The sequence below is a fragment of the Miscanthus floridulus genome, chromosome 14 (genome assembly GCF_019320115.1).
Source record: "Miscanthus floridulus cultivar M001 chromosome 14, ASM1932011v1, whole genome shotgun sequence".
Classification (NCBI taxonomy): Eukaryota; Viridiplantae; Streptophyta; class Magnoliopsida; order Poales; family Poaceae; genus Miscanthus; species Miscanthus floridulus.
The window spans coordinates 58584332-58604823 of NC_089593.1; the positions used below are offsets into that span (position 1 = coordinate 58584332).

At 47.6% G+C, this 20492-nt stretch overlaps 1 protein-coding gene across 1 annotated transcript; it reads right to left on the minus strand.

Moving 5' to 3' along the window:
• Positions 1 to 592: 592 nt before the first annotated feature.
• Positions 593 to 3269, minus strand: LOC136503495 (uncharacterized). Its single transcript, XM_066498558.1, has 4 exons — positions 2754 to 3269; positions 2379 to 2508; positions 1400 to 1893; positions 593 to 784 (listed from the first exon to the last, which is right to left on the minus strand). Exons 1-4 carry the CDS (start codon positions 3267 to 3269, stop codon positions 593 to 595), a joined length of 1332 nt encoding a protein of 443 aa, XP_066354655.1.
• Between the last annotated feature and the right edge of the window lie 17223 nt (positions 3270 to 20492).

The following is a 20492-nucleotide window of genomic DNA, read 5'->3' on the forward strand; positions in this document are numbered from 1 at the left end:
ATCGGGAGCATGACAAATGTTAAGACTGGATCGAAACTCCTAAAATAGATGTTGGGAGACCCTTGGTGAAGACGTCGGCATACTAGGATGTCGTGGGGACATGGAGAACCCGAACCTGACCGAGGGAGACACGCTCCAGAACAAAGCAGAGATCAATCTCAACGTGCCTCGTGCGCTGATGCTAGACCGGATTGGTGGAGAGGTAGACAACACCGACATTGTCGCAATAAACCAGGGTGGCACGGTGAAGCTGGTGGCGAAGCTCGGTAAGTAATTGGCGAAGCCATGAAGCTTCAGCGACTCCATTGGCCACGGCTCGATACTCGGCCTCTGCGCTGGACTGGGAGACCGTGTGCTGACGCTTGGAGGACCAGGACACCAAATTGTCGCCGTGGAACACCGCGTAGCTGGAGGTCGAGCGGTGCGTGTCGCGGCAGCCAGCCCAGTCCGCGTTAGTGTAAACAACAAGCTCGGTAGGCAGAGAGTGATGCAGAGTCAAGACAAGGGAAAGAGTACCCAGTAAGTACCGTAGGATCCACTTGGGAGTGGCAAGGTGCGGCTCACGTGGATCATGCATGTAGAGACATATCTGCTAGACGGCATAGCCAATATCAGGACGAGTGAAAGTCAGATATTGTAGTGCACCAGCCAAATTGAGATACTGAGTTGAGTCCGCAACTGGAGGACCATCAGCGAACAACTTGGAGTGTAGGTCGACGGGGGTGCTACAAGGCTTGCAAGCACTCATCTCGGCGCGCTCCAAGATGTCTAGAGTGTACTGCCACTGAGAGAGAAAAAGGCCATCATCGCAGTGGGCGACAGAGACACCAAGGAAGTGATGGAGCTATCCCATGTCAGTCATAGCAAACTCATGCTAAAGGGATGCAATAATATGTTGAAGAAATCTAGCTAACGAGGCGGTGAGAACAATATCATCAACATAGAGTAGTAGATATGCAGTGTCTGGTCCCCGATGATATGTGAATAGTGAAGTATCTAACTTGGCCTCAACAAAACCAAGGGACAGGAGATGCGAGGCGAACTTGTTATGCCAAGCACGAGGAGCCTGCTTCAAACCATAAAAAGACTTGTTGAGACGATAGACATAATTAGGACGATATGAATCAACAAATCCAGAAGGATGTACGTAGTAGATTATCTCTGTTAGAGTGTCATGCAAGAATGTATTTTTGACATCCAGCTGATGGATAGGACAATTTTGAGACAATGCCAGGGACAGAACCACCCGAACTGTTGCGGGTTTCACCACAGGACTAAAAGTGTCATCATAATCAATACCAGGCCATTGTGTGAACCTTCGCAGAACCCAGCGAGCCTTATAACGATCAAGTGAACCATCAGCAAGAAGTTTATGGCGATATATCTATTTACCGGTAACCAGATTGACTCCGAGAGGTTGGGGAACAAGACACCAAGTGTCGTTGGCAATGAATGCATCAAACTCAGCCTGCATAGCGGAATGCCAATTGGAATCTGATGGAGCGTCGCGGACGGAGCGAGGCAATGGCGACATGGGCACAACATGGAGATTCAGACGATTCACAGGTTGAGCGATGCCGGCCTTGCCACGCATGCGCATGGGATGCGCATTGTGGACAGGCTCAATGACGACTGGCCGTGTGGAGAAGGTGTGCCTAGTTCTGCTAGCAGCAACCCGGGACAAGGTGTCTGCAGGGGCAGCAGAACCGAACACAGTGGGGGCGCCCGAGGAGTCATCATCCGGCGTGATGGCACTGCCCGGGCAAGAGCCGAGCTCGATCGTAGGCATGCGCTGCATGGGGGCAGAAGCTGGAGAGGTAGGCGCGGGTCTGTGCGCGCCAGGCACTGGTGCGGGTGTGGGAACGCCAAGCATATGCACGGCAGTGGAGGAACCTACAACCACAACACTAGGCCTAATGGGCATAGTGGAAACATCAGCATCGTCCAAAAATGCAAGCTGGTGGGACCCAATGGCGAGGTCGACATCTTGGAGAAGGGAAACATGGATTCATTAAATATGACATGGCAAGAAATAATGATCTTATTGGAATGAAGATCAAGACAATGATACCCCTTGTGGTTGGAGGAGTAGCCAAGGAAGACACACAGGGATGAACGGGGCGATAGTTTATGGGGAGTTGTGGAAGACAGGTTTGGTAGCAAGCACGTCCAAAAACACGAAGATGTGTATAAGATGGATGAGTACCGAAAAGAGCAAAAAAACAGTGTAAGACCGCCTAAGGTCTTAGTGGTATGACGATTGAGAAGGTATGTGGTAGTGTGGAGAGTCTCAGCCCAATAGACAGGTGGAAGGCTACCTTGAAAGAGCAGAGTGCGAAGAATGTTGTTGTTGGTGTGAAGGGAGCGCTCTACTTTACCGTTTTGTTGAGAGGTGTAGGGGCACGACATGTGGAGGACTGCACCCTGGGTGAGGAAGAACGTGCGGGCCGGGGAGTTATCGAACCCGCGACCATTGTCACATTGGACGGCCTTGAAAGGGGAGCCAAACTGTGTGCGCACATAAGCAAAAAAGTTAGAGTGGCAAACGTGTTAGACTTAAGGCAAAGAGAAAAGGTCCAAACATAGTGAGAGCAATCATAAAAAATAATGAGATAATATTTGTAACCTAATACACTAGTGATAGGTGAGGTCCAAAGGTCACAATGTATCAAATCAAATTTATTAAGTGCTCTAGATTGCGATGAATCGAAGGAAAGACGAACATGCTGACCCAATTGGCAAGCATGACAAACATGATCATTCTTTGGTTTAGTGCAAGAGATAGCTTGAGAACTAATGAGCTTGGACACTGTGCCGAGGTGACCAAGACGACGGTGCCACAAGGTGATGGAAGGGACAGCTGTGGCGAGGGCCGGAACACTGGAAGGTGGGAAGAACGGGTAGAGGTCACCCGTGCTATTGCATCTGGCGATCACGCACCGTGTTTGAAGGTCCTTCACAGAGAGTCCAAAAGGATTGAACTCGATAGAACAATTGTTATCAGTAGTGAACCGACGTACAGAAATCAATTTCTTAATAATGTTAGGTGCAACTAAGACATTATTAAGAGTAAGAGAACGACGCGGCATAGAAAACGAGTATGAACCAACAGAGGTGATGGGCAGCAAGGCACCATTGCCCACAACGACAGATGAAGGACCAGACAAGGAGGGTGGCCAAGGTGATGAGAGAATACCAGAGTGGGCGGTCATATGAGAGCCCGCACCAGAATCAGCATACCACTCGGTGTTTGTGGACGGCAGCGTCATGGACATTGTGTTGAAGTTGTTGATGAGCGACGCCTGGTTCTAGGAGGCCCCTGCCATAGACGTCCATGGCGAGGGTGGTGGTTGCGAGCCTGATGAAGACAAGCTAGGCGCCTGCATGGGAGCGCCTCCCCTGTATGCGTAGCCCGGTGGTGCCGCTGGGAAGCAGGGCACGGCGTGGAACGCCTGCTGTGGCTCGAACGATGGGGGCGGAGGAGGATGCAGCGCCTGTCCAGGAGGGCCAGCGTAGCTGTACGGCCAGAGCTGCACGGTCCCCCACCAGGGATTAGAGAGGGGCGGTACAGTGCCTGGGGCGCTGCCAGGACGAGGTCTGTCGGACGCCATGACCGTGATTGGGGGCCTGGGATGGATGAGGCGCGCGAGCTTGTGTTGTCTCCCCCTCTCTATCTCTCTCTCTTTTTCTTCTTTCTTCTTTTTATTTTTTCTCTTTTTTTTCCTTCTCTCTCTTTTTTTTACAGCGTGCTGATCTCCTTCTCTGAAGCCTGAGCGGATCGCGCGCGGGCGGCCGGGCGTGCGGTGCAGCACGTGGAAGGAGTCACGACTCGCGAGTAAGTGCGCGCGAAGCGCGGACGAGACTGGATCAGCTGGCACACACGTATCCAATCCAATTTGGTCACGGCAACAAACTGCACACGCTAATCACGGATGCACGGTCCACACGCTAATCACGCATGCATGACCAGTGCACACCACACGAGCCCATACGCCTCACGCATGGACATGCACTGGAGAGCTATGAGCGGCTGGGCGGCGTTTGCGAGCGGCCTAGTGGCAGCGCGATCCGGAGCCACGCGTGGGATTGGCGTGCGGGCGGACCGAATCAGGAGAACTGGCGAGCGGCCGAGCGGGAGGACGAAGGAGCGGGCGGCAGAGCGGGTCGCACGTGGAGACCAAAGTCGGGCGGGGCGTGCGGATTAGGCTGGAGCGGACGCGGACAAGGGACCGGCTGAGCGGGTCGCACGCGCGGGCTGAGCTGGGCACGTGCGACTCGCGGTGGGCGGCGCAGGTGAGCGGCGGCCCGCGGCGGACGCGATCAAGGCACGGTGGGGCACGGTGGGTGCTGGCAAGCGAGCCGTCGCGTGCGCGGACGGCGCTGCTCGGAGATGCTGGCAAGCGGATCAGCGACAGCAGGGCACCTGGCGAGGAACTCGGCGGCAGGTGAAAGGCCCGGCGAGGTGCTCGGCTGGGGGGCGGGTAGGTGGCCGGCGACGACGAGGAACTCGGCGGCAGCTGGAAGGCCCGGCGAGATGCTCTGCGGCGGACGGAGAGGTGGCTGGAGATAAAGTCAGCGGCGGCCAGAGGTTGCGGAAGCGCGGTCGCTGTAGCGAATCGTCTGTCATACCATGAAAGACTGATTGGAATGCGTGATTGTATTCCACATTGTGTATGGGGTAGATATATAAGCAGCCGGGGTGGCATGCAAGTCAACGGCACTGGCGCACAAGTACAGGACAACCATTGTTATATTTACATCATGCTAAATTGCTAACAATTACTACTAATATTTTCAATCGTTTATTTATAAGCGTTTTAGTATGACTATGATGCACATAGCGTTGCATATTATTGAATCTTTTGGCCACAACAACTTATTGCAACGAACATACTAATCTATAGCAATAAAACAAAACCGTGGCAATAGTAATATGATGAGTGCTGCACACGTGATTGACCATATCAATAGGAAGAGCCGCCGTGGTCTGTCGCTTCTTCCACGTCATCTAGGTGCGGCGTGTGTGTTGTGTTAGAGATAGATCAAACGATGGGGAGAGCCGTGCGCATCTCTAACCACCATGCTGCTCACATATGCTCTGGGCCCTAGACAAAGAAAGGCCCACCAAATATATTAGTCTATAGCAACACAAGAAAAACAAGACAATAGTAATTTGATATTGCATGCATTTAGGATTGTAGTTGTAATAGGTACTTAACAATGGCAACGCCACAGAAGATGATCACAACCCCGAATAACCGTGGCAATAGGATCATGCTATTGCGTTCATTCAGAATTCTTGTTGAAATAACCACCAAGCAATTGCAACACTACGGAAGATTATTGCAACCCAGAACAATCATGGCAATATTTACAAGCAAAAGCAATCAAATCTTATATAGTTGCAATAACACCAAATAATTGCAACGAAACTCAATACTAATGCAACTCCAAAGTGCCATGTCAATAATGGCAACTAATTGCAACACAAATATGAAATGGTTGCAGTAGCACATGCCTGTTGCAATGACAAACTACATATATAGCAACACATTTAGTCCATTGCATTATAAGCATATATTGCCCTTGTAGGGCATCTGATACCATTTGTAACGCCCCAGAGTCCAAACGGCTTAGATCCACTCTACACGCTGAGTAAACCACATCTACCACCATCCCACTTACGCTTTCGTGCTTGCTTCGCGTAAAACGATTAACTCGGGATGATGGGATAGACTCTAGAAGCCTTATATATTGGTCTAACCCGCCCTAAACAACCAAGGTGCGATTAAACCCTCCACAATATCTCAACAACATGCACATGAGCCACTATGTGGCAAATTCCTAACTGGTCCGGATGTCACATATTTCCATCACCAAATGTTGACAATATAGTTGCCATGATATGAAGCAATGCAAGCATGTTTCCATTACAAATTTGCAATGAAATACTATAGATTTTTATAATAGAAATGAAGGCATCACATATTGTTCTGCCATTGCTTAGAAGCATTTATGAGGACATTATAACTTACATGTCGTTCCATTTTGCTTGTTGATCTCAATGGGGAGAGAAAATGAATGAATTTTATATCAATGCATTAAACTAGGTATGCATGCTTACATGTGCGCTAGAAATGCATTGACACCTATTTTGATAAAATCGGTTCATCCTAAGAATGAGAAACAAAACTGAAATCGCACTGTGGACAAATTGCTTCACAGCACAATAATGCAAAAACTAAATGCTATATCTAGCATATGAAATCCTGATAAGACATTATATTGTGTATTCTTACATATGCGCTAGAAATGCATTGACGCCTATTTTGATAAAATCGTTTCACCCTAAGAATGAGAAACAAACGCCCTGTTCGTTTGGGCTTGTTTGACTGATAAGCCATGGCTGAAAGTACTGTTGGCTGATTTGGTGTGAGAGAAAAATACTGTTCGTTGGCTGAAAAAGTACGGTTTATAACCCAAACAAGCCCAAGCATATGAAATCCCACTGTGGACAAATTGCTTCACAGCACAATAATGCAAAAACTAAATGTTATATCTAGTATATGAAATCCTGATATGACATTATATTGTGTATTGGACGCCTTGTTTCATTCATCGACAATTTCTCTTCAGACAATGTGGCACTATAAGAAACCATCAAATAAATCCCCTTACTTTTTCCCAAATGACAGAAAAATCATTGCTGTAATTTTATAATAGCATAAAAAGAGAGGTTGACCACATTTTTACAGGAAAAGAAGGTCCGAAAACCTTACTAGTGTGAGATATATGGACACTACTCAAACCAAAAATAATACAACAAGCTTGCAGACACAATGAAAAAGGCCTCAGGAAGCTGGTATAGCCAGATATGATGTGCACTGGTTAGTAATGCCACGTGTGACACTTTCGGCCTATCCTATTATAAATGAGGACACCATCTTTGTTTTACAGGAATATAAAAGGGCAATGAACAACGACTAGCTAGCATCCAAACTTAGTCAAACATGATTGCTGTTCTGTAGGACTTGGGTGGCTACTATAATTCCCTTAAGTGTTGCATGTCATGCAACATGCATTGGTGCAAATCGAATTCTTAGCTAGGAATGGGAGCTATTAGGATCTCTTGGAAAAAATTAGTCACGTCTGATGGAGCAATCGGGCTATGGAAGCCAATGTGCGCACAACTGGCAGATCAAGTGAGACATCAGTTTTGTTTGTGTTCAAGCTAGTTTTTTCGAAGGAAATAGGAGAGGTGTGACCCCAAGTTTAGAACAAATTACTATTGTCTGTATCTAATTGGCCATTGAAACCACACTTGGCACTCCAAGACAACGAGCCTCTGTTGTTCTGCCCAGTTCCAATATATCTTCCTGCTAACAATTAGCAAGGCAAGGGAGGCACAAGGGCATGTGATGCACTTTAAAAATTCTTTGTAGGGGACCTGGTTTTTCAATCATCAAATATTCAAATTGGACGAGTAATAGTCTGTCGAATCTGCAATGATTAATGTCATTAGCTATTTTCCGTAACTAAAGTTGCACAGTGTGCATATGATATCTGCTAGAATTTGAGGATGCAAGAGTAATAACAAATTTGCTTATTACTGGATGGGTACAAAAATCTGTTTGAGCGTTTATAGGGATGAATGTACATACCTGTTTGCAGATTCTTTTATCTACAGTTCTGTATGGAGAAAATTGCAAAAAGAATTCTTTTGACACTCGAAAATTCATTCTTGGCTTAAATGATTTGGACCACCATGAGGCTGCTATTTTGTTGTTGTCTGGGTGGCTGTGTGGGAGAGGGGGGCCACGCAGAATTGGCTGGATGTACGCATATATATATAGTGGAATTATGTGTTGATGATATTTTGCCCCTCCATTATTTGTCTAGCGCTCAACTGCCAGTAGAAGAGTACAAAGCCGCCAGCATAATTGTGTTAATTAATGAAACTATCAGTTGTTAATTGTAAGCTTTATGGCATTATTAGAATAATAGTGGAATGGTCTATCCTTATGTCAAAAATGGCCGAGCCCTAGAATTAAAAAAATTCATGTTTGCACATTAAAATTTTAGCCAGAGATTTGGTGGAGATGAGTCAGTGCGACTGGATGCTCTTTTCTATTGAATAGTGTGACTATATACACCTCGGCATCTAAAAATTAGGGAAGTTAATTAAAACTTGTTGGAGATGACCATCGCCATATTGTACACATTGATGTGACTAAATATATGAGGGACTCAGGTCAAAACTCTGCAGCCATATGCCGGGCAACAGATCTCAAAAGAATAATTCCTTGCTTGCTTCTCTCTATCTGCACAATGGATCAGGGTAGGCACGTCATATTTATTATAGCTCCATTAAACTAGCTCGTTTCATTTAAGTTTATTGTGTTTCTCCGATCTGGCTCTATTTCTACGGAAGCTAGCACCTTTCATGAACACCTTTAGAATTGATCAAATGGTGAGGTACGTAGGAGTGTGGCTATATTTATTTTCACAATTTGTGTGTGGCTATATACGCTCTGCAGCAGGGGGCAGTCACTACTGGACGCAGGGTCTTTGCCGAGGGCCTGAAGCCCTCGGCAAAGGCTCTTCAGCCGTCGGCGAAGGATTTGCCGAGGGCAGCCCTCGGTGAAGAACCCTCGGGAAAAAAAACGTCGGCGAAGGACTCTTTGCCGAGGGCCTTTTTTCGGGCACTCGGCATAGTATTTGCCGAGGGCTAACGGCGGCCCTCGGCAAAGTAAAGTAGTCGTTAGGTTCGCGGTTATTTTCCACGGTATCTTTGCCGAGGGCTGACATAGAGGCCCTCGGCAAAGAGCTATTTTCTTTTTTTTTCTCGGAATTTCTTTGCCGAGAGCTATATCGAAGGCCCTCGGCAAAGACCTACGTTTTTATTTTTGTCTCGGAATTTCTTTACCGAGGGCTGTGTTCAAAACCCTCGGCAAAGACCTACTTTTTAATTTTTCCTGGGAATTTCTTTGCCGAGGGCTATGGTTAAGGCCCTCGGCAAAGACCTGTTTTTAATTTTTCCTGGGATTTTCTTTGCCGAGGGCTATGGTCAAGGCCCTCGGCAAAGACCAGTGAAAATTTTCAACATTCCACCTGTTTCTTGCTTTCCATGCAGACAAAAAAAATATATATATATATTCAACAGCAGAAATATCCCACAAATATCACAATCATCACATATATCTCACAAATATCACATATATCTCACAGATATCACATGTATCATCACAAGTCCAAATTCAACAATTCCATAAGTCCACAATCTAACTCAAGTGTCAAGTCCACAAGTTCAAATCCGACTGAGGCTGGCCAACCTCTCCAACCGTCTGGCCTCTGCGTCACCAACCTTCCCAACCGTCTGGCCTCTGCGTCGAGGGTGGTGTAACGAAGCCTCCAGAATCAGGTGACGCACGAGGGGGGTTATTGGAACCCGCCGACTGAGGCTGCACAAACAATTATATGCTTATGTGAGATTGCAGTAATTATTCTAGGACTACAGTTTTAGTATTTAGACAGAAACCTATCAAATTTTTTATAGCTAGTGTTGTCTGGGTTTCTATGTCATACAAGCAAATCAGTAGCTAGTGTTCTCTGGGTTTCTATGTCACACAAGCGAGAAGTGAACTTTAACGCTTACAGGAGTAGCTGCAAACGCGTGCGGCACCTGAGGCGGAGGAGCTGACATCTGCACAGGCACACCCGTCTTCTGCCCAAGAGCTTGCATGATTCACATCATTTCTGCAATCCTGACCTCCTGGGCCTCCCGAGCGGCCTGCTCAGCCTCCAGCCGAGCAGTGAGGGCCGTGATCTGCGCCGTCTTCTCGTTGTTCTGGGCCTGCAATATTGCACTCCAATATTTCAGTAATACAAAACTAACTCAAGTGTGAGAATATTAATTTACGACGAGTAAAACAAGAATTACCTCGAGCGCATCGACCCGCTGCAGTGTCGGAGTAGGCCGTGAGCGTATGGGCTGGCTGGAACTCGTGCTCTGTGCTCGGAGCTGGCTCAGAGTGGGAACAGTGGTGGGGTCGATGGCGGCGTTCGCAATCCACGTCCGGCCGTGCTTCCTGCCGCCACCGAGCCTCATGATGGCCTCGGCATCAATGGGCTCGGTGCGGACGTCGTACTCTGGCCCGTGCCGCTGCTGTACCGCCGACGTGTACTCCTGGACTTTAGTGTACACGTTAGGGTCGGAGTATGCCTCGCGAGGGGCAGCCGGGTCCCAGGTGACATCGCCGGCCACCCTGGTCTGGTGGGACATAGCCCACGCCGTGAACATCGAGACATCCTCGTCCGGGTGCGCAGCCTCCTGCGAGAAAGGCGGCAGGTGGTGAGCAATCAGGCATACGTTAAGCGTGAAACTAAATAGAAGAAAAATCACTTACATATGCCGATTTGAATCCGGGGAGACTCCTGCTGCCTTGATGGTGAGTGGCAGCTGGCCTGAGCATACGCAGTGCCCGCTGAGACTCGTGCTTCTCTATGTAGGCCGGCGTGAACCACCTAGCCACGATCATTGTCCAGGCGTCGGCATGCGCTCGGCACCACCAGGGAATCACCTACATGTCAACGAGTGTTTGACATATATGAAGATGAAATTGAACATATTTAATTCAAAAACAAAACAATATCAATGTTATTCATGTACCTCAAGGTACTGCTCCTGGGTCAGCGTCATCTGTCGAGCCTCCCTCTTGGTGACTGTCATTCTACGAGCCGACGCGTAGTAGTCTATGTGGGCCTGGACGCGCGCCTCGTGAAACATGTCGGTGACATACTTCCTACAGGCTGCATGCGCCACACGATCAGCGAGGCCCTCGGTTCCTTCTTCGGCCCTGAAAAACCTCTGCATAAAAGATGATATATCCAATCGTTATTTGAAAAAAATAGAATTCAATGTGAAGGATTGATTAATGTTGTGCGAGAGGAACTTACCCAAAACTCAGCAAGTATCCGCTCCTGCTTGTTGCGGTACTGGTCGTCCTCGCCCAGGGCGTACCTCTCCCACGTGTAGGCTGGCTCTCGGGCCTCCGACGGCAACTCCACAATGCCGGGGAACCACTTCCGACACAACACACCCAAGACGGTCGCGGGAGAGCGCAGAGGAGTACCTGACAACACCTCCCAAGCCCTGCACAAGTAAGAAGAAAATTTATCAGTTTCTCTTTCGATTTCAAACATATCATATGAAGTAGTTGTGATATCATTTATATTTACTTACTTGGGCGGCACAGGGCGAAGCACTAGACGGTTCTGAGGAAGCGGAAACGAAGGGAGCGTCGCCGGGCCTCGCTGGTAGACACCCGACGCCTCGCCTCCCTCGTCCTCGGGCGCCGCACCCTGCTCCTCCTCGACCTCCTCCTCCTCCGTCGGTGGCACGGGCTCAGGGGGCTGAGTCCGCTGCCTCCTACCACTGCCTCCTGTCGTCTGCCTCCCCCTCCTCCCGCGGCCTCTTGCCGTTGTCCCTCGTCCTCCCGCTGCCTCCTGCAACTGTCCCTCGCCTGCCTCCCCCTCCTCCGGCGGCCTCCTCGCGTAAGCCGAGGGTGTGTCACGTCGTGGCCGGCTACTCGCCATCTTTGATCAATCACCTGCACGCACGAAGAATGAACAAGACTTGTTAGTACACATATTAGAGACTGAAAATAAATAAACAAAATATAAATGAAAATAAATAAACAAGACATAGTATTACATGTATTACGAATAATCTTCATGATTGGGATTATAGGTCTCGTCATCACTGTCAACATTATCCAAATAGGCAACACTATCCGAGGGTTCTATGTTATCGTCCTCGTCACTTCCTACAAGTAATCGCTCAAGCATTTGTATGTCCTTGGCATTTTGCACCACATCTCCATCGTCCTCGTCATCAACTGTTTCGTTGTCTACTTCCATTTCGAGGGCCTCGGGTAGGACTATCTGAAGCGTCCCCGGTAGCCCATCTTCCTGATAGAACTCTCCATCATATGTGTTTGTGTTAAAGTTGTAATCGTCATCGTTAGGGGTTGGTAGTTTGCCGTGTGGAGAAACCTGGTGCACAATAGCCCAACCCTGAAGCTCCTGTTTGGCTTGGTTGGCATATCTCGTGTAATACACCTGCACGGCCTGTTGAGCCACAATGTAGATGTCTTTTCCCGGATAAACGGAATCTTCTCGCACCTCGACTAGCCCAAGATGAGGGGTCAGTCTCGTTTCACGAGGATTGAACCAATGGCATTTGAACATGACAGGTTTACGCAGTCTACGACAAAGATACAGGAGTAGAGGTTGTTTATACCTAAGGTGGCGGTGGAGACAGGGTAGCAGGGCAGTGGCGAGTCGGGGCAGTGGAGAGTCGCAGCGCCGACGAGGACAATCGACTACTCTGAAGCTCCTTTGACGTCCTTTGCTCTGCAAAAAAAAGGGTATAAGTTAAAAATTTCGGCAGAACCTCCCCTGTACGGGGAGGTTTCCAAAACCTGCAAAAAAAATCGGCTCGATGGCCAACACCCACATTCACGGCACAAAGGCCGACACATCAACAATGGGAGGCACGAAGGCCATCCACATCAAAAAACGGCGCGATGGCCGACAACCCATGGTTTTACCTTCTACTCGACCGAGGGACGGGGAAGTGAAGGTGACGGCAAGGTCGTCCAGACGAGGCCGTTATCCAGAACCACCTGCATTGCATGCCCAAGTAATTGCTTCAAAACATGACCCGCTTAGACAGTGAATAAAACAAGTGCAACTGCAGAAAAGTACTAAACCAGTAAATCCTAAATTTACACGCTCTACTAGATCGATGCTGATTAATAATCAGTATGTACTTAGTAGCTTAATGATTAGTCAGTGGTGGGTCCACGACGACTAACTGTCAGTAGCCCTAACGGTGGAATCATTGCAAGGGGGCGACCTGCTAGCTAGCTCGGAGCAGAGGGCTCACATCACATGCACGGTTCCGGGGCTGCCTGGCATGCAAGACTGGCCACATGTGCAATGTGTTCATCAGCGTACTTTCATTTCGTTAATTATCATGCCAATAATCAAACACCTACTTGTAACGGTTAGCTAGATTAATCATGCATATATATAGAGTTGTACTGTTACAACTAATTAAGGTGCAGTTTTTTTTTTATAATTTCAAAACATGATACAAACATAGACACGTACTTGTATAGATATACATACTGATGCACAACCGTTATATCCTGTAAGTATTTCCGAAGACTGACATTGTGGTGGATTAACCGTAAACATCATGGTCTACCACTGAATGAAATGATAACGGCACCGAACCTTCACGTCAAGACTGACAGGAGAGGAGGAAACGGGGGGCGACAGGGGAGCGGCGGCGGCGGCCTGCGCGGCGTCGGCGTGCGAGCGCGCGGCGGCCTGCGCGGCGGCGGCGTCCGCGCGGCGGCCGAGCGCGCCGTGGCGTGCGCGCTGCGGCGGCCTGCGCGCGGCGGCGTCCTCGTGGCGGCCGAGCGCGCGGTGGCTTGCGCGGTGGCGTGCGCGGCGGCGTGCGCGGTGGCGTGCGCGGCGGCGGCGGCGGCTGACCAGCGGCTCGGGCGGGCGCGGCTTGGGATAAGGCCGCCCGCCCGGCCGTTCCCTTTTTTATATGGGGTCCCCTCTTTGCCGAGGGCCTAGATCCAGAGCCCTCGGCAAAGAGTTTTTTTATTTTTTTTATTTAATTTCTTTGCCGAGGGCCACATCCAAGGCCCTCGGCAAAGATGTTTTCTTTTTATTTCCGCCGGCGCCATCCCGTTCAAAATATTTGCCGAGGGCCTGTACAACGGGCCCTCGGCAAAGAGTTTTATTTTTTTATTTCCAAATTCTTTGCCGAGGGCCTAACGCCGAGCCCTCGGCAAAGGCTGACGGCCGGTGCCGCCATCACGCTCGGCCGAGGTCGCCGAGAGGCGATACTGTGCCGACGGCCCGACCCTCGGCAAAGGTGGGCCTTTGCCGTGGGTCGTTGATTGCCGAGGGTCCGGCCCTCGGCGAACGAGCTGTTGCCGAGGGCTAAGCTTCACCGAGGGCGGCCCTCGGCAAAGAAAGGATTTGCCGAGTGCCCGAAATCAGGCCCTCGGCAAAGTCTTTTGCCCTGGGCAACGTTGCTGTTTCCAGTAGTGAGTGTATGTGTGGATGTGGCCATCATGGCATCATCATTATTGATCCAGTATCATGAGTTGTGCCCAACCAACCATGCGCGCGTAACACCAAGCAGGTCCCAGCACCATTATTCGAGAAGAAGTCCAGGCAAATAGAACCTTCATCAAACATAAACCAAACAAGACACTTCTTTCTAGCTACTTGAGTTCATCACCTCTCTGCCTGCTTGCTTGTCCTGCTGTACCCCGAATTTTTTTCGCTTCTCTTAGCCAATTTTTCTCTAGTTATTCATTTGATACCAAGCGACAGAACTGGGTTTAATTTCATGCCATGCAAGTCTTAGCAGCTAGGCTTGCGAAGTACCAGGGGATATTGGACAACTTAGGTCATGGCAGGAGCTAGCGCACTTGATAGTCTTCTCCCTTCAATGCAGCGGTCGAATACTTGATCAATGGATTCTCAAACTACAACTCATACGTGAGGCACGTTGGCCAACTGTGTGCGGCTGCGGCTGCTACCACCTCCCATGTGCACATCTGAAAGCTCATGTGAGGGCAAAGTAGGTGATGGCTGGGCTCTTCAATGTCTTCACATGTGCGACCATCGCTCTCTTGGGCCCTCATGAAGGAAGCTTGCTGTTGACACCCTGATTTGGCTTAGTTCGCATTTTGCATGAACACAGTGTAGCCAAATTTGATGCTCAGAACTGTTCAGTCCTTGCTCAAATAGTTTCATCAATTTGGATAGTATTCAATTATGTTGCCGTATGCAAAAAACCTGAACATCAACCAGAGTTTATCCCCTTTTGGCCCGCTCTCCACTCACATGCTTATCCTGCTGGCTACTTATCCCAAACTTTTTCTTTCTCGAAAAAAATAATTCTTCGCTCTCCACTCGGAAGCATGGATGCAGATGCAAGGTTTAGCTAGGCATGGGAAGTACATGGACCTCTTCAACAACTTGCCATCAAAGTCAGTCTAGCATTCAGCTTCGCGGCTGCCAGCAGAAGAGTTCAAGCAGCCTGCACAATTGTGTTTTTGACACTATTAGGTGTTAATTACTTTCCCAAAGAGATAGATACTCCTGTTGACATATACAGACAAAGGCTAGGACAATACAACAGAGCAAAAGTGTTCAAAAGGAAAGGTTCAAGCCAAATCACGGTCTTTGTATATATCTTATGGTCATATTGACGAACTCATTCAGTAAAAAGGTTAGAAGGGATTTACTTTGAGGAATTGAATGCTCATCGTCTTCTCACTTCTCTCTTTTTTGTTTCCTATGTGAAATAAAATGAGTTGATTACACATCAATTAATATGGTCATTAAATGAAATTTCATATGATCAGCATCATGCACCACTGCACCATGAGGCGCTGATATCAACCAAATACACCATTATTCTTTGGTCCATGCGTTGTCCCTGCCTAAGGCTTATATATCTATAAGCCTTGTCCCTGCCTAAGTTAACCTATTATGTTGATTTATGCCTCTTAATTTCTCAAGACACACAAGGCCTATAGCTAGCCATTGCATTTACAGGACTTGACTGCATTCCAAATGTTCCCATAACCAATATTTATTATTTTCTTAGGTCCTCGATCTACATCTGCATAAACATCTTTTTTTGTGGAACCTCAATATTTGTTTTGTCAATTTTGTACTGATAAATTAACATGAATTCTTTGGATCACAAAGGAGATGAAGACACTTATGAGTTCACAAGTACACTTGTGCATGTGAACGCGCACACGCACACCTACACCCTATGAGGACCTCCAAGACAAAAAGCAACAGATCTCGAGATTATCATGTCACATACCACTAAAAGAAGTTTCATGAAATTCTAAAATAAGTCGAAGAAATGGAAATAGAAAACAAAAACATGTTGGGCATGTTTGGTTCCTAGTCGTAGGTTGCCACTATTTGTCACACCTTTTTCTAAGTAAGGTGCGAAAAAACTTTATAATGCTCCACTAAGTCTAGCTAGCTAGGAGAGTCTGCCCGTCCTTGACACACCTCTTTTAGTCACTGATATATGGGTTCTAATTCAATATAAAAGAATCTTGTAACACTTTGTGGCATCAACCAAACAATAGCTGAAGTTGGTAAAACCTGCTACCTAAGCTTAATTAGGCATGCCAAATTGTTGCAACTTGTTTGGTTGGTAAAATTTTAGCTCATTCGGTTCACGAGGGCATCAAGTCATAGTAAATTAAATGTTGTTTCTTTAATTTCATATTGGCATCGATCACATCCCAAGCAAATCGATACCGTACTAGGCCAACAGAATGCTGACTCCATATCCAGTTCCATCATTTACACGTACACTCCCTTCTTCCATATCCTACCTCACACACCCTAGCCATTATTAGTTGTCATCTATGACATGTGTTGCCTCCCACCATTTATCAAGGAGAACAAGTAATTTATTTTTCTTTTAATACATTCTCATACAAGTATATGTTTTGAATTGACGAAATTTTGAAAACAATGCACCTACTGTTCTTTCCTGTGTACGGCAATTCTCGCCTGTGAGCGAATGAAATTTCCTACTTTTTGAATAGAAGTTTCTGGATTTTAGTTTCACCCAAGTCAATATTGTTTGTTGTATGTTTCGCCGATGTGGAATTGCCAGTTAAACAAGATTTATTTTCAGCGTCGGAAGACCAGCCAGGGTCACCAATACAGCTGCCATTTCATCGATCTCGAGCTGTTTCGAAATTTTATATGGACCAAGCCTAGGCATTTCGAGATTTTGTGTTTTATCCACAACATATACGCTCTCTCCTTCCCCATGCTATATATGATCAAACACAGCATGGCGATGAGGAATTGAAAGGGAGATTTGGTAGAAGCGAGCCACTGGCAGTGCCTGCTGAGGATCTTTATATTTCCGAAACCAATAGGAAACCTCTCGCTGGCCATTATAATTGTTCATGTATGATGCCTTGGGCCACGTGGGACAAATGGGGCCACTGATATTTGCAATGAGAAGGATTATATAACATAAAGAAACATAAAAAGTGAACATGCAGCGGTCTGCTACATCGAACAGGTACCAAAGATCCATTAGTATTATTCCTCATTGAGGTCAATTAAGCCCCTCCCCTGCTCTGTGTAGAAACTCCAGCTAGTTCTTCATTTCTTATCGCACCAAACAGGCTCTATGACAGAATTGGATTGCATGCTATGCATGGAACGTGTACTGATACAGACCCAAGTGTTAGCAATGCATAGGCATAGGCATAGGCATAGGATGCACCAGGATCTCTTCGGCAGTATACCAGGCCACTAGTAGTGCTAGCACAAATTGACGGCCAACTAAATGTTCAGCAAGTTTTTAGGAAGATTCTGTTCACCATACCCAAGCAGCATGAAGAACATGGTTGGATTGGCTCACTACTACAAGAAATCTGTCATTTTGTGACGTTTGCTTAGTGGCATTAGATCAAAACGCCACTAAATGATCCATTTTATGATGTTTTTTCACGGAACTGCTACTTAGTGATAGAAAAAAAATGCATGTGACCAAAAATGTCACACAACTAGTCCAATTCCATCCAGTGACCATATTTTTTGTAACATGAAGCCTGATTTATGAATGTCATAGGTCTATGACATAGATCCACTTTTACATAAATAATTTTACGAGACACTGCCCAGATATTAACCGAGGCGGTCACAAATCCAACCGTCTCCTAAAATAACTGAGGATTTTCGGAGGTGGGCGTGTTTTTTGCGCAGGTGGTCGAAAATTTCCTTCCTCCTAAATTGATTTACATATTAGATTTATGGAGGCGAGCCTCTTTTTGAAGGCCCATAAAAAGGCCCGAGGCCCAGTAGGCCTAGGATGGCTGACACCTATGTTCATGTATATAAAGGTGAAGTTAGGGTTTCAACCGGCTCTCACCCTCTCTATCACGCAGACTAACTCCCTCCATATCCCTTCCCCACCTTGCAGACAACTCCCTCCGTCTTTCTTCCCCACCTCTGTTTTCCCCCATCTCACAGCGGCGGCAGGTGGCCTCGATGGCGTACGGAGGCCGCATCCGGCAGTGGCACACGGGGAGCCTCTCCTGGCTGCGCACACATGGGGGCCAGATCCAATGGCGGGAGAGGCCTGATCCGGTGGCCCAAAGGTGGATCCCGACGACGGCGCAATCGTCATGGCGGCGGAGGATTTTATCAGGTCGGCGGATGAGCCCTACGACGAGAGAGGACAAAGACGCTGGATCCAGTGGCGGGAGAGGCCGGATCCGCGGCAGCCTGAAGGCGAATAGCGGCGGTGGCACATGGCCTCATCCCCCTGTGGCAGTGTCCACCACAACCTCCAGCCCTAGCGGCCTCCACCACCACCTCCAACCCAAGCGGCCTCCACCACCACTTCCAGCCTTGGCGGCCTCCGCCACCAACGTCCAGCCAGCATGGGAGATCTAGCGGCGTCGATGTGTCCGGGTCCATGCAGCAGATCGAGAGGCATCGGCGGTGACGCACTCCAAGGCCCACGCAAAAGAAGCGGCGATGGTGCGTCCAAGGGTTAGATCCAGGCCTCTGATGTAGGCTTTTTCTTTTTTTTCCTTTTTGATTCTAATTTTGGAGGCTGGCATTTGACCGCCTTTAGAAAGACAATATGTGGGAGGCACACGCATTGCCATCCCCGATAAACAAAAATGACCGACTAGGAAAAATTTTCCAATGTAGTGATTTTACGTCCCATTGATTTTTTAAAATATTGTTGTCGAAGCTGGTGGCCACATGTCCTGCCACATGGCCAGGTTGTCCAGTGATGATATTTTGTTCGAAGTTCTCATATTTTGAAATTTAAATTTTGAATTATATATTCAAACGAACTCGAATGAAAAAATGACCAAAACCAAAGTCAATGAGGTCTACAAATTTGTAATTGATGAGTTTTCCATTTGAAGTCATTTATTATCCCAAAATTTTGTTTGAAGTACTCTTATTTTGGAATTCAAATTTAGAATTATACAAACAAAGTCGGATGGAGAAATGACCAAAACAAAAGTTGTAGATCTCGAATTGTTCAAAAAAATTGTTCCATGTGTAAATGTGTTACTATATAGTAACAATATAGTAACACTTTTTTGGATGTAAGAGAAAACAAATCTTGTGCTATAATATATTTAACTACAATAAAACATGGGCAACTCGAACACTAACCAAAATGTAATACTAGAAGACCTAGCTTGTAACACGTTATTTATCCAGTAGTAACACAAGTTGATGTTATAATATCCCTATGTGTGGATGTATATTCACGTGTGCTATTTATCTATGAGAGTGAAAGAAGAGGCTAGCACGTTACATGTGTATTATTCATGTATGCATTTGAAAGCTAATACAAGTGTATACGTGCGTTCATATATACAAGCCGAGCTAGCTTGAACAAAATAAAAGTTATCAGGTGTCCATATGGCAGCCATTAGTACGATATATATGTGGCGTCGTGTGCTCGTGAAAGATGTCTCTCAGGATATGTATGCCCGCTGCATTGGCCTGGGATTGATCATGCATATTCATGTGCTTTATACTCCAACAAGCAAGCAAAAAAGAGGGAAGGAAGAAATAAACAAACTAGTATTTGCATGAGTCCTCTTCACGTGCAAGCACTCTGTGTGTGCTGTTTCAAGGATAAGAAGCTAGCAAGATTGTCCACGTACGTGCACTCGAAAGAACCAGCCCAAATTATTCAGCAGTGGCGATGCCGGCCCGATCGATCGTGCCGTCACCACAAAGGTGCAAGCCTCCTCGCTCGAGCGTTGCCCCCATCATTCTACGTGCAGTTGCTGACGCATCTCCTCCAAGCCGAGCCGGGGATGAGATGAGACCACGTGAACTGCAGTGCACGTAGGAAAAGAGCAGGGTGCTGGCACAAAAGGGGTCAAGCAGAGTAGGGGAGGCCAGAGCCAGGGTCGCAGGGCGACAGAGGCCACCAAGGCCGCGAAGCTCAAGGCCGCTGCGGCAGTGCCGTTCTTCCTGGAGCGGCCTTGTCTGCAGCGTCAACCACTGGTGTGTCGGTGGGGACCATGTCGGGCAAGTGCGCTGGGAACAGACGGGCACTCCGAGCAAGCCGCAGGCCGCAAGCGCCAATGAGCCCCTATGCAAGCGGGCGACGGTGAGCCTGGACAGACGGCCGGTGCCAGTGCGCCTCGTGCTGGCTAGACGACTGACAAAAATTTTCATAGGAGGAACCACTGGTCTCAATTGAGGAGGCCCGAATGCCGGTGGCCAACATCTTTTGAGGATCATTTACTTTGTGTTGCACCAGTTGAAGGTGTTTTTAGAAAAGGCCTGTTATAAGAAAAGGCATGTACTTCACACTACTAGTTCATTTCTACCACATAATATATATG